This window comes from Biomphalaria glabrata, chromosome 9, assembly GCF_947242115.1.
Source record: "Biomphalaria glabrata chromosome 9, xgBioGlab47.1, whole genome shotgun sequence".
Lineage (NCBI taxonomy): Eukaryota > Metazoa > Mollusca > Gastropoda > Planorbidae > Biomphalaria > Biomphalaria glabrata.
The window spans coordinates 39,227,309-39,239,511 of NC_074719.1; the positions used below are offsets into that span (position 1 = coordinate 39,227,309).

Genomic DNA, 12,203 nt, shown 5'->3' on the forward strand with positions numbered 1-12,203 from the left:
AAAATAAACAAAGAAAATCAAAAAATCAGTCACTAAATTCAGATCCCCTTCCCCATTGGCTACGCTCATGCTTACCCGTTTCTATGTGTTAATCGTGCAAGTTAAGTGGAGACTTACACTCTGTTAAGTCATTTGTTTCCATACATGATTCTGACAAACAATGCTAAGATCTAGCCTCTAAGCTCTAATGGCAGTATGGAAGAAGGAGCACTTCTTCATTTGGTACTAGTGTATGAAATAAGAAAAGCGCCTTTATCTTTGTGTCTTTCTGGGTATTTTATTAGGTCGTGTGTTGATGTTTGTGAGTTATGCCTCAGTTCTTTATGTATTATTGCTGTTTTACTTTTGCGTGTTGTGTCCTGAAGTGTCTCTAAATCAAATGTTCTTGATTCCAAGGATAAGGAATGAGTCCAGAGTTTCACATGGCTGTCAAGACCCTATTGCGACCTGAATATTTTTTCCACATCTAATGCAGAAAAAGCCGGTGTCCAACCAGTGTCTATTTAAGTTTTTTCTTTCGTCATCTGCGACTGTCGTCTACGAGGAATTTTTTGGGCCTTAAATGTGCGTCCCTTTTTAAGAGTTTATCTTCTGCCAGCTACTTTACCCAATGCCAGTGAGGGCAAAATGGCATCTGAGATGATTTTTATAGCGTTTATGGGATAGAGAAGGGGCTATTCTGTTACGCCTTCCTTTTTAAGCTTGCTAAATCTAGTAATGGCTTAGTGTACTTACTAACCAATAATTATAAATATCTTCTTAGTAATGTATTTTTTTTAAAGATATCAAAAACACATCAATAATTATTTTATTCCTTGATTCAAATATTTGAAAAGAGTATTTTTGAAATATATTGGACATAGTTAAATATGAGTATTTTCACTAATTCATATTTTTAAAAAATTTGGACATCATAAGATTTGAATCGTGAAGCTGGTTGAAATTTAACGTCTTCTTCCAGCACCAGAAAGGATAAGGGGTACGATTCTCGATTCCAGAGAACCTGAAGAGTTAAAAAACAAAAAACAACTTAATTTTACAAATCAACAATTAAAACTTTTCAAATAAAATAAAACTTAGTTATATATTTGTGTAACCTTTATCCATGAGCTAAATTATATTTAATGGATGAAATATTCATTTTTAGTGAATTTAGAAAAGTCTCAGGTATATTTACATATTAATTATCGCTTTAAAAAAAAGCCTTCAAAAAATACTAGTATTAATTTAAAGTTATCTCAATGCCTATTATATTTTCTCATTATACATGAACGTCTGTCAATGGGAGATAATAGAGTCTGTATACATAAGACCTTTTCTTAATATTGTTACGAATCTCACTATCCAGGCTCTCTGCAAACTGCACCATACACCACCAACTTAAAGAACTTGACAAGTCAGGGCTCCAAAATAACGTAAAGGTTTAATGTCCATAAATAACAGCCAATACTGTACAATTGGCAGCACGTAGAACAGTACAAATAGCTCTGCGATAACAAATATCTCTCCAATAACACCGTTCCGCCGTATCAAGTCTTGCACTGGCTTCTCCGTCTCGTTCCGGGCTTGCACTGGGTTCAACAGTTCGGGACTGACTTCACACACTTGGGCTCGTTGTGTCGGACTCGATCACAGACCAAGATCAAGACGCCGTTCGTCTCAACTGTACTTGACAGTACTCCGCACTGAACCGTCGTAATGCTCCGTACAGAACCACACCGTTGAACTGTGCTGTAGTCGACCGTGTTCTGAACTCCTGTCGTGAACCCGCTTTCTGAACCGTCTTGACTGCGTCGCCTCCGCTCTTATATAGGGTCCCTACTGGCCTTCTAGAACCGGGCAGAACGCCGCTCGACGTTTCTAGGTGGTCAGATGACTACAACTCTCGTGACGCTACTGAGCTCTGTTCACGACGTCGATCCTTCCCGAACCATCCTGTTGACACACGACTCGGCTGACCGTCGTAACTCGTCACGGTTGACCGCTCGTCTAGCGCTGGCCTGGGGCGATTTGCGTCGGCTGACTACGCACACACCACTACCCCCATTTGTGCCACCACCAGGTTTATAACACTGCCCCCTCCTTAGATCTGTCCGTCCCGGACAGAATCAACATCATGACATTGGCTGTAAAGTTTCATCGCTGCAGGCGGGGGTCGATCAGTGGCAGTTGGCTTGCCTCTTGAGCTTGATGGAGCCATCCATGTTGCAGTCAGCTTCCTTCTTCTCCTCCAGTTAGCCTTCACCTGTTTGCCTTGACGTCGTGCTTTCATCGCCACCCACGTCAAATTTAGTAAGCGTTTTCTTCTTTTCCTCCAGTTAGCCTTCATCTGGTTGTATCGACCTCGTGATCGCATGGTCATCCATATTGCACTCAGCAAAAGTCGCCTTCTTCTTCTTCTCCGCCAGTTGGTCTTCATGTGGCTGCAGTGATATCGAGGTTGCATCGTCATCCATCTTGCATTCAACAAAAGTAGCCTTCTTCTTCTCCGCCAGTTGGCCTTCATGTGACTGCAGTGATGTCGTGGTCGCGTCGCTCTCTTGTCGTTCGGTATTGAGGGCAGCCACTTGACACATGGAGAAGTATAGGATGTAAGGGCTGGGGATACCAAGATCGTTGGCCAAAGAGGTGACGTCATAGGGCTTTGCGGAGAAGGGTTGGGATGGGTTTCAAATCCATAGGACAGGGAATAGTGGGACAAGTCATCATTTTCAGCCGTGTCTGGAGGACATGCTCGTGGGGCAGGTTGGTAACACTCCACTTCGTCTTCGGCCTCAGGCTCCAATCGGCTTTCTTCACCGTCATCAGGACCTCTCTCTCTCGTCTCAGTATCGGGCCAATCGCTTGTTGGTTTCAGACCTGGTCGATGACTTTCATCTTGCAAATGTCCATCAAAGTCCACGTCAGACTGCCTTGGATTCTCTTTACCACCATCAGGACTTTCCTCTCCAGTCTTGGCAACTGGACCAACGTCTGTTAGGTTCGAACCTGGCTGGTGTCTCTCGACTTGCATATGTCTCTCAACGGCTTCGTCAGGTTTCAATGGGTCCTCATGATCACCGCCAAGGCTCCTCTCTCTGGTTTTAGCATCTGAACGAACGTCTGAGTTGATGATCCTCTCCTCCACAGCAGGTATGCGTTGGTTCATGGCGGCTATCTTGGTGTTCATGGCATCTATCTTGGAATTGGTGTATTCCAGCCCCGAGTTCATAGCTGCCATCTGCTCCTGTCTGCTACTGGCGATCTGTCCCTGCATAGCTGCAATCTGCTCCTGTTTGCTACTGGCGATCTGTCCCTGCATAGCTGCCATCTTTTCCTGCATGATACTGGTGAACTGTTCCAGCAAGCTAGGTTCGACTTCAAAAAGATATGTGTCCGGATCTTCTTTTTCTTCCAACATGTCTTCTCGGAGGCGGGCTTGTAAAGTTTCCTTGTTTCCATATGCCTTCAGCCTTCGTCCACGGAGTTCTTCCTTCAGTTCTCTAAATTCAAGTTCGTACAGCAGTTTCAGACGAGCCATAGTAGATTCGATCCAATCCGATTCCGATCCGATCCCACTTCTGACACCAGTTGTTACGAATCTCACTATCCAGGCTCTCTGCAAACTGCACCATACACCACCAACTTAAAGAACTTGACAAGTCAGGGCTCCAAAATAACGTAAAGGTTTAATGTCCATAAATAACAGCCAATACTGTACAATTGGCAGCACGTAGAACAGTACAAATAGCTCTGCGATAACAAATATCTCTCCAATAACACCGTTCCGCCGTATCAAGTCTTGCACTGGCTTCTCCGTCTCGTTCCGGGCTTGCACTGGGTTCAACAGTTCGGGACTGACTTCACACACTTGGGCTCGTTGTGTCGGACTCGATCACAGACCAAGATCAAGACGCCGTTCGTCTCAACTGTACTTGACAGTACTCCGCACTGAACCGTCGTAATGCTCCGTACAGAACCACACCGTTGAACTGTGCTGTAGTCGACCGTGTTCTGAACTCCTGTCGTGAACCCGCTTTCTGAACCGTCTTGACTGCGTCGCCTCCGCTCTTATATAGGGTCCCTACTGGCCTTCTAGAACCGGGCAGAACGCCGCTCGACGTTTCTAGGTGGTCAGATGACTACAACTCTCGTGACGCTACTGAGCTCTGTTCACGACGTCGATCCTTCCCGAACCATCCTGTTGACACACGACTCGGCTGACCGTCGTAACTCGTCACGGTTGACCGCTCGTCTAGCGCTGGCCTGGGGCGATTTGCGTCGGCTGACTACGCACACACCACTACCCCCATTTGTGCCACCACCAGGTTTATAACAATATTGAATATGTATAAATAACTGCTAGAAACCGCTCGCTTGGCTACCTATCAAAGGAGCTTTAGTTCGAATCCCAACTTGATCTGAGTTGTGTTTGTTAAGAGCAAAAAGTGCAGCACAGAAACCTTCTCCCACCTAATCCTTACCCACCAAAAAACAAAAATCTAAACAAAACGATAAATGAGTGTTCAATTATAAATCACATTTAAGATGAAGATAAATATTATAGTTACTTAAAGTAAAAATACTAATAGAGTGTATTTCAATAAGCGCTTTCGTTTTTTTGTTTTGACGAATAGATATATTTAAAAACAACAACTTACGGATCTGACAAGCTTGTTAATCACAGTAAAGCACCTCAGCCGAAGGCTGGTAGTAAATGTCAACAAGTTTTTTAGCAAAGTTGCCAAAGTTTTGGCCACAACGATTTTTTAGTGATTCCAGAATGCAAGTTTTTTCTTGATCTAAGTAGCTGTAAGTAAACGATAGTTTGAATGAAATAAATCCTGCAACTCAATATAACAATATTACAAAAGAGTTATGCTTTTACACAAACTCATTAGCGGCATGACAGGTCCATTCATGGGTCCCGCTTCTCGCTAAAGGAATGCTGTTTAAAAAAAGAATGCTTATATTTTAAGAACGAATGTAAGAAGCCTTGAGTTACGAACTATCAATATCTATCTATTCCCCTATATTTCAAAATTTGACTTTTTTTTAAAAATCTTTTTTCGCTTTCATATTGTTATGACTTTGCCATGCGCACCGCCATCCAAGATAGTGCAGAAAGAAGGTGCAGAAAGAAGCGCACTATCAGTGACCAGACAAGTTGGATGTTGACATAAGAGACTAACGATTTCCGCCCAAGGAGAGAGCCAATATAGAGATGTTGTACTCAAGGCAGATGCCCTTTGTGTTTGTCATGTCTCTATGTAAATAAACGTCTATGTCCTCGTTGAGTTGCCTCACTTAAGTTATTACAATTGGTGTCAGAAGTGGGATTTTAGGCAACTCAACGAGAGGAGGTAGGCTTTGATTACAATGACATATTTAAAGCTATTACAACAGCTCTCAATTAAAGAGCTACGACAAGAGCTTCGGGACCGAGGTTTAAAATCCGTCGGTAGCAGGGAAACGCTCACGGATCGTCTGCGGCAAGCCCTGATCGATGAAGAAGAAGATCCGGAGACCTACACATTTGAAATTGAACTTGGGATTGTTGAGTTCTTTAGCAGGATACAGGAAGAAATAGATGCAATGCGTGTACAAATCAATAGGATGGGGAGTAAAGTAGATGAAAGTGTATTGCAAGTAACGCAACAACAGCCTGATCAACTGGAGAAAGAGAAAGCGGCACTGGAGGAAAACAATGCGGATGGCCTCGTGAGGAACATGCTCCCTGCCGCCTGTGGCTCCCACTGATCGACCTCCACCTGAACTGTCAAACCTCAGCTGCAGTGTTTCTTTTCGGGACGAAAAGTGCTAAGACGGGGGCAATGTTATGACTTTGCCATGCGCACCGCCATCCAAGATAGTGCAGAAAGAAGGTGCGCACTATCAGTGACCAGACAAGTCGGATGTTGACATAAGAGACTAACGATTTTCGCCCAAGGAGAGAGCCAATATGGAGATGTTGTACTCAAGGCAGATGCCCTTTATGTTTGTCATGTCTCTATGTAAATAAACGTCTATGTCCTCGTTGAGTTGCCTCACTTAAGTTATTACAATATCATAAATGTTGGTAAACTTCTGTATGCCTAGAGCAGTGATGTCCAAACTACAGCACGCAAACCAGATCCGGCCCTCAACGTAGTTACACCCAGCCAGCCAAAACGACTGCACAAAGAGTAGAAAATCCCCCTCATCATACATTTTGTTGAAAAATGTCTCGAGTGTCAGAGATTAAATTGGCTTGCATGTTAAATTAGGTTGGGCATCACTGCCATAAAGGTATTTTGGCATAACGATTTTTTAAAATCTTTAACTTGAAAGGAACTTAACTTACGAGCAAACATTTAAGTGCTCATTCACTTCATCAAAAGACATGTCGTTGTAAGAGGACAAACTCGAATTAAAATGGACGCTTTTCGTGCACCCTTTTTTGGCTGACAAGAGAGTAGTTTGATCGTTGACACACGGAGAGTCTGAGATGGAATCTAGCCCTGGTAAAGAAAATATTAATTTCCTCAGATTTGACGTTATGATATGATGACATTTTGTTTTTTAGGGATTTTTTTTTTGGGGGGGGGGGCTGAGAAGGGGGTAACCCATGCTGTAAATTATATTAAGAATACTCTTTGCTAAAAATACTTTTCAATTTAAAATTACTTTGCTAGTAAGGGAGTTTTACAAGTGGCAAACATCAAGTTTCAAATTTGTGGTTCTTATTTACTAAGCATATATCAATTCACTCTGTCTTTTATTTTATTTCCAAAAAGGATCAAGTTAAAACCTTTCACAATTATTAGTTAAACCTGACAGGACTTGAATCACTAAATTCACGAATAAAGCCAAAAAAATGTAACAATTAGTTAATAATGCAGCACTAATTACTCATCTATAATATTGTTACAAATGACCAGTGACAGGAAGAGGTTAACGTGTGACCCCGACGAGATAACACAGCAGCGGGTGTTCCCTGGAATGTACATGTATAAACAGAGACAGGATGTGACGTGTCCTTGCATGTTATTCCAAAAGGTACTAGCAATGTCCAGTGACAGATAGAGGTCACAACTTGTGACCCCGGCAAGATGACACTGCAGCCGTGGTTTTCTGGAATCTACATGTATAAACAAAGACAGGATGTGACGTTAACCACCCAACAGACCGCAAGTTTGGACAGTGTGTGTGGAACTATAATAAGATGTAATATGGAATCTAACATATACCGAACAGCATCAGCTGTAGACATCGCGATTGCAAAGTGTGTTCTGTTTTAGTTGGACATTGTTGAGGAGATGTCTTGTTTGCAAAACACATTTTTTCTCAAAACTAATCTTACAAGAAGCTGTGCAATGTATAAGAAAGAGGGTTGGACAGATACAACTAGACAGTTTGTGTCTGTGTCCACCCAGGCAGGTAATAAGGCAGGTATCAATATTTTCAGAAAGAACGTAAGAATGAAATTCTATCAAAGACAAATGACAGAAGAATGGAGAAAGAAGGTTGACAGATTTTGTGTGGTGCCCCAGTGGTCAAGAAGACCAAAGAATTGTTGAATATGAATGAGAAGTTAAATGCAAATCTGGTCTAACTGATGTCTTATTATGAATATATAAGTCAATCTATTTTTCAAATCCTAAAAAAAAACAAAAAAAAAACAACATTTTCATTAAAAAAAAAATAAAAAATTTCTTTAGTCATGTCGATACTGTCGAGATGTTGCACTGCAGTTCACGCGTTAATATGAAAACATAGTTGTTTGAAATTATGTCCAACTTAAATGCATACTAAATATTTTTTCTTTCTCTTAAAAAAAGTAAACATTATTTTTGGTTAAATGTAGTAGTTAGTAGGACAGAATTTACATAACGTTGCAATACAAATGTAAAAAAAAAAATATTCACAAAAAGTTAAAACCAAATGCATAGATTTTAATAATATGGTAGATATCCATCCACCTCCCCTACTAAAGAGCCTCCCGTGTTTGTTACTATTAATAGTGAATAATTGTAAAAGTGGTGTACTTTTATGAAAAAAAAACTGCTTGCATAAGTGATTTAAAAACTTAGATCTTTCGCTTTTAGAAAAGAGAACTTTAAATGTACTAAAATATTATGATGTCGGATTTTCACTATCTTATCTGGTTAACGATATCTAAACGAGACGAACTGATGGTTAGACAGACAAGTATTTCACACAAAACTAATAGCGTCTTTTCCTCTTTCGGGGCCGCAAAAAAAAAATGTGATTGACTTTCTTTATACACACGATCAATTTTCTTTTAAACTTTCAAAAACCTTCATTAGATCTTGCGTAAGTTATGAAAGAGTCGGCAGTAGTGATACAGGAAACTATAATTTTATGGAAAGTAAATTCTCTCTTAAGGCTAACAGTCTTATCGTTTCCAAATAATTTTATATTTTATTCTGTTTAATATGCACTAGTTTTAGACAGTCATAATATGGCCTGGAATCAACAAATTAAAGTGTGTATATATATTAGCAAGCTGGAATTATGCTCAAACCTTCTTTGCCCTCTGCCGAACAAATGAAATTTAACGCCTCAGGTCCTCTCATAACCTTGGCTAAGAAAAACTCATCTTCGCAGTCATCTTTGTTGTCGTCAAAACACTTTTGTAGGTCATCGTTCTTCCTGGAGAAAGAAATGTTTATAAACAGGTTTGTAAGATTTCTTTTTAGAATATATCTGTTTAATATAGACTTACATATTTCTTTTTTTTTAATTGCAAAACAAATGACTGTGCCTGTGTGTTAAGGATGGTAGCAGTACGGCCTTAGGCATAGGCAAACTAGGCAGCTGCCTAGGGCCTCTGATTGGTGGAGACCTCAAAAAGGACTGAAAAATAATATTGTTTCAAGATAAAATAGCGAAACTTGTTCCCAATGTTATGTTGGAGTCACTAGCATGACTAGGTTTTATAAACATTGCTGTTTTTTTTTTTTTTAAATTTTGTTTGGTGCTACCAAATTCACTTTACCTAGGGCCTCCGATTATCTAAGGCCGGCCCTGTTGAGGGTTAGATTCATAAGATTTAATTACGTCATTATTTAGCAGACAACAAATTTCAAGTAAACATGACACACAATGGTCTAAGCTGATAAGGATTTGTATTAGTGCTCCTCTTTCCCTCGTGCTATAAGAGCATAGGATTGGCTGCCAGGAAAACCAACGACTTGGTAGACTTTAATCACTGATTAACAAAAATGCGTAGATTGACTCATGGATACCAGTCGAAGGTCATTATCTCATCTTTTAATGTAGCGGCTGTAAACAGCACACTATCTTTCGTTGGCACAGTCTGCAAAAGAGCTGACAGCTCAGCAGTTAAAAAGCTGGCTAAAATAAGAAGAAGAAAAAGAATGTAACTGCTGTACTTTATAAATTAGATCATTGGCCTCCTTCAGTCGTAGAACACTATGATTTATCTCAGAGCACAATTCCTCATGTGGCTGTGAAGCCCTATTTCGGAGAGACACTCCCGTCCACAGATAGCAAGTGAGATGAAAGCCTGGGCATTGTTTATGGTCGGAACGATGTCGCCCACACGGCAGTTCCCCCCTCTCCACGCAACTGATGTGACCAAAGAAACGGAGTATCCAATACAGTTTGGGATCAGGATCTGCCAGGCTGTAGCATGGTGTGCCACAGTCTGCCTAGAGGTCACCAGATCCTGAGTTTTCCTCGAAGCCTTTCCCGTGTTTGGGTATAGCCTCAGGGCAGCAGAGGTTTGGATTCAGAGTTTTCCTTCTCCTAGATGGCTAGCCAACCAAGACTAACGAGCCCCTCCTGCCCGAAGCTTACTGGTATAGGCGCCAGTTGCTCGCCTTTGCCTATTCTCCTGTCTGTGGTAACGGTTCCGCCAGGCTCAGTAACTGAGCCACACGTGAAGGCCAGGAGTTGGACTGGTTGTCAGAGGCTATTTGAGACGCATGCCATTGGAAGCACTTCATGGGCTTAAGATCATTACCACTTCCGGCGTTAAAAACCTTGCGGAACCAAAATTAGATAAACAAACAAATACGTTATAATAATACGTTTTTGAAACAAAAAATCACTTTTCGACGGGAATAGCTTCACATTTACAGCCACATTTACAACTGAAGATGTATTTCCATTTGTCGATATCAAACAAAATAAGTAATCAACAATTACTTATTAATTCATTCATTAATTTTTGCGATGATTCGTATATTGTTAGGTACAGTAAAAAATTTGTTAAGAATTGTAATTTAATCCAAGAAAAGAATGTAGGGAAAAATGTACGAAAATTGTACCACGCAGACAGATAGATCGAAAGACAGTGTGGGTTGATATAAGCTTTGAATTCAAATATTGGCTGAGTAATAAAGTGATTCCAGACATTATGAAGTTATAGAGTTCAACCACTATTAACTCTTAACTTAATGCAATGGCAGACGTTGTTGTGAGTTCTGGCTATACAACACCTGCTTTGTATTTCTACAAAGCTTATATCAACTCACTCTGTATAAAAAAAGTGTGTACACAGTTATAAAGTGACAAAACAAGACCTACATCAATATAAACAAGGTTACAAAGACAGTTTGTGTGGAAACACAAACTTAAAATCGGCCCCCGAAGTGGTCCACCCAGGCAGGCTTCAATATTTTCAGAAAGAACATCCAAATGAAATTATATCAAAGACAAATGAGAGATAAGAATGGAGAAAGAAGGTTGACAGATCTTGTGTAGTGCCCCAATGGTGCTGCAGATAAAAGGATAGGTGCAAGTGAATGCAAAGTTAGATGTGAACCTGGCCTAATTAGTTCCCCCTACAGACCTTGTGGTCTACAGGGCAGATGATGTAAAATTCATCTGTTTTTGTGGCCTACGGTTAACGAGGATGTCATGTAGCCAGTACAACGACCAACTGTCTTTACTTTTCCCCAACTATTGTCAGGTACCCATTAGAGCTGGGTAGACTTAGAGGCGCCCAAGGATTCCGAAGTTGAAAATTTCAGTCTTCACCAGGATTCGAACCCGGGACCCTCGGTTCGGAAGCTAAGCGCTTTACCGAGCCTCTCCTGGTATTCACTTAATGTAATTGTTTTAAAATTTATTTTTTTTTGTTTTGTTTTGTTTAGCGTTTCTATATTCAATATTGACCTTTAATGAATTTTAATACAGAAAGGAAAGAATAAAAAAATGTTCATTAGCAGTCTACAAACACACATTCTGGGGAAGCATATGACCTCAACCTTCAAATGTTGACTTGACAAAGTAACCCGGGGGGAAAAAGTGAATACTATATTCCCATGTGTAAAATTATGTTTCCTCATGGAGTTTTCATGTGTTGTATGTCTGTATATCACATAGGTCAATATTGTCCCACAGAGCACAGAATAGATACACACTAGGTTTAATGACTCACCAAGCCTTTCATTCAATAAGAATCTGGTCCACACATACACAAATATTAACAATTAATAGTTCTTAAGGTTACAATTACTTAAGATATTGTTGGTTTGGAACGGCCTAAAAACTATCAAATTTAAGTGCAGTCTAGGAAAACATACAAATTGAACTTCTCTATGATGCTCAGAAATCAATGAGTTCCTACTCACACTGCCTTACTGTGTGAACTTAATGAGCCATACAATGTTTATAATGGAAGAACCCAATGACTCATAAAACTTTTATTTTTAACATGGTTGAGAGATGAGCTTAGAATGATGAACTCAATTCCTACAGAATACTGCATCTGTTATTCGAATTCTTAGGAACATTTGTTACTTTAGAAAGAAAAAAAACAAAAAGAAAATGAAGTTTATAAGATTACTATTCGTTCTAAATTAGGTCTAACTTAAAATGCATACTAATTAGCTTTTTCTCTTTAAAAAACTGCTTGCATAACTGATTTAAAAAAAATAGATTTTTCGCTTTCAGGAAAAAAAAAGTAGCCGTTGCATCAGAACTTTGAATGGTCTAAAATATTGTGATGTCGGATTTTCAATATCTTTTCTAGTTTAACACATCTAAACGGGACGGACGGAAAGAGGGACAGACGGACAGACGGACAGATATTTCGCACAAAACTAATAGCGTCTTTTCCCCTTTCGGGGGCCGCTAAAAAAAGGAAACCAGTTAGACAATTAATTACTTGTAATTCATCATTGTTTTTTATAGAAACAAGAGAAACTAAAACTTTAGTATTCGCAGATGTGACTTAATTTGTTGGGTTT

The 12,203-nt window shown here is 40.0% G+C and overlaps 1 protein-coding gene across 1 annotated transcript in view; it reads right to left on the minus strand.

Moving 5' to 3' along the window:
* Positions 1-790: 790 nt before the first annotated feature.
* Positions 791-12,203, minus strand: part of LOC106067902 (uncharacterized) — a 19,403-nt gene continuing 7,990 nt past the window's right edge. The window contains exons 3-6 of the mRNA XM_056041990.1: positions 8,507-8,634; positions 6,323-6,479; positions 4,641-4,789; positions 791-1,003 (exon numbers count right to left, since the gene is read on the minus strand). Of these exons, the coding sequence (XP_055897965.1) occupies positions 4,657-4,789; positions 6,323-6,479; positions 8,507-8,634 (418 nt within the window). The 3' untranslated portion in view covers positions 791-1,003; positions 4,641-4,656. The remainder of the gene's footprint in view (positions 1,004-4,640; positions 4,790-6,322; positions 6,480-8,506; positions 8,635-12,203) is intronic.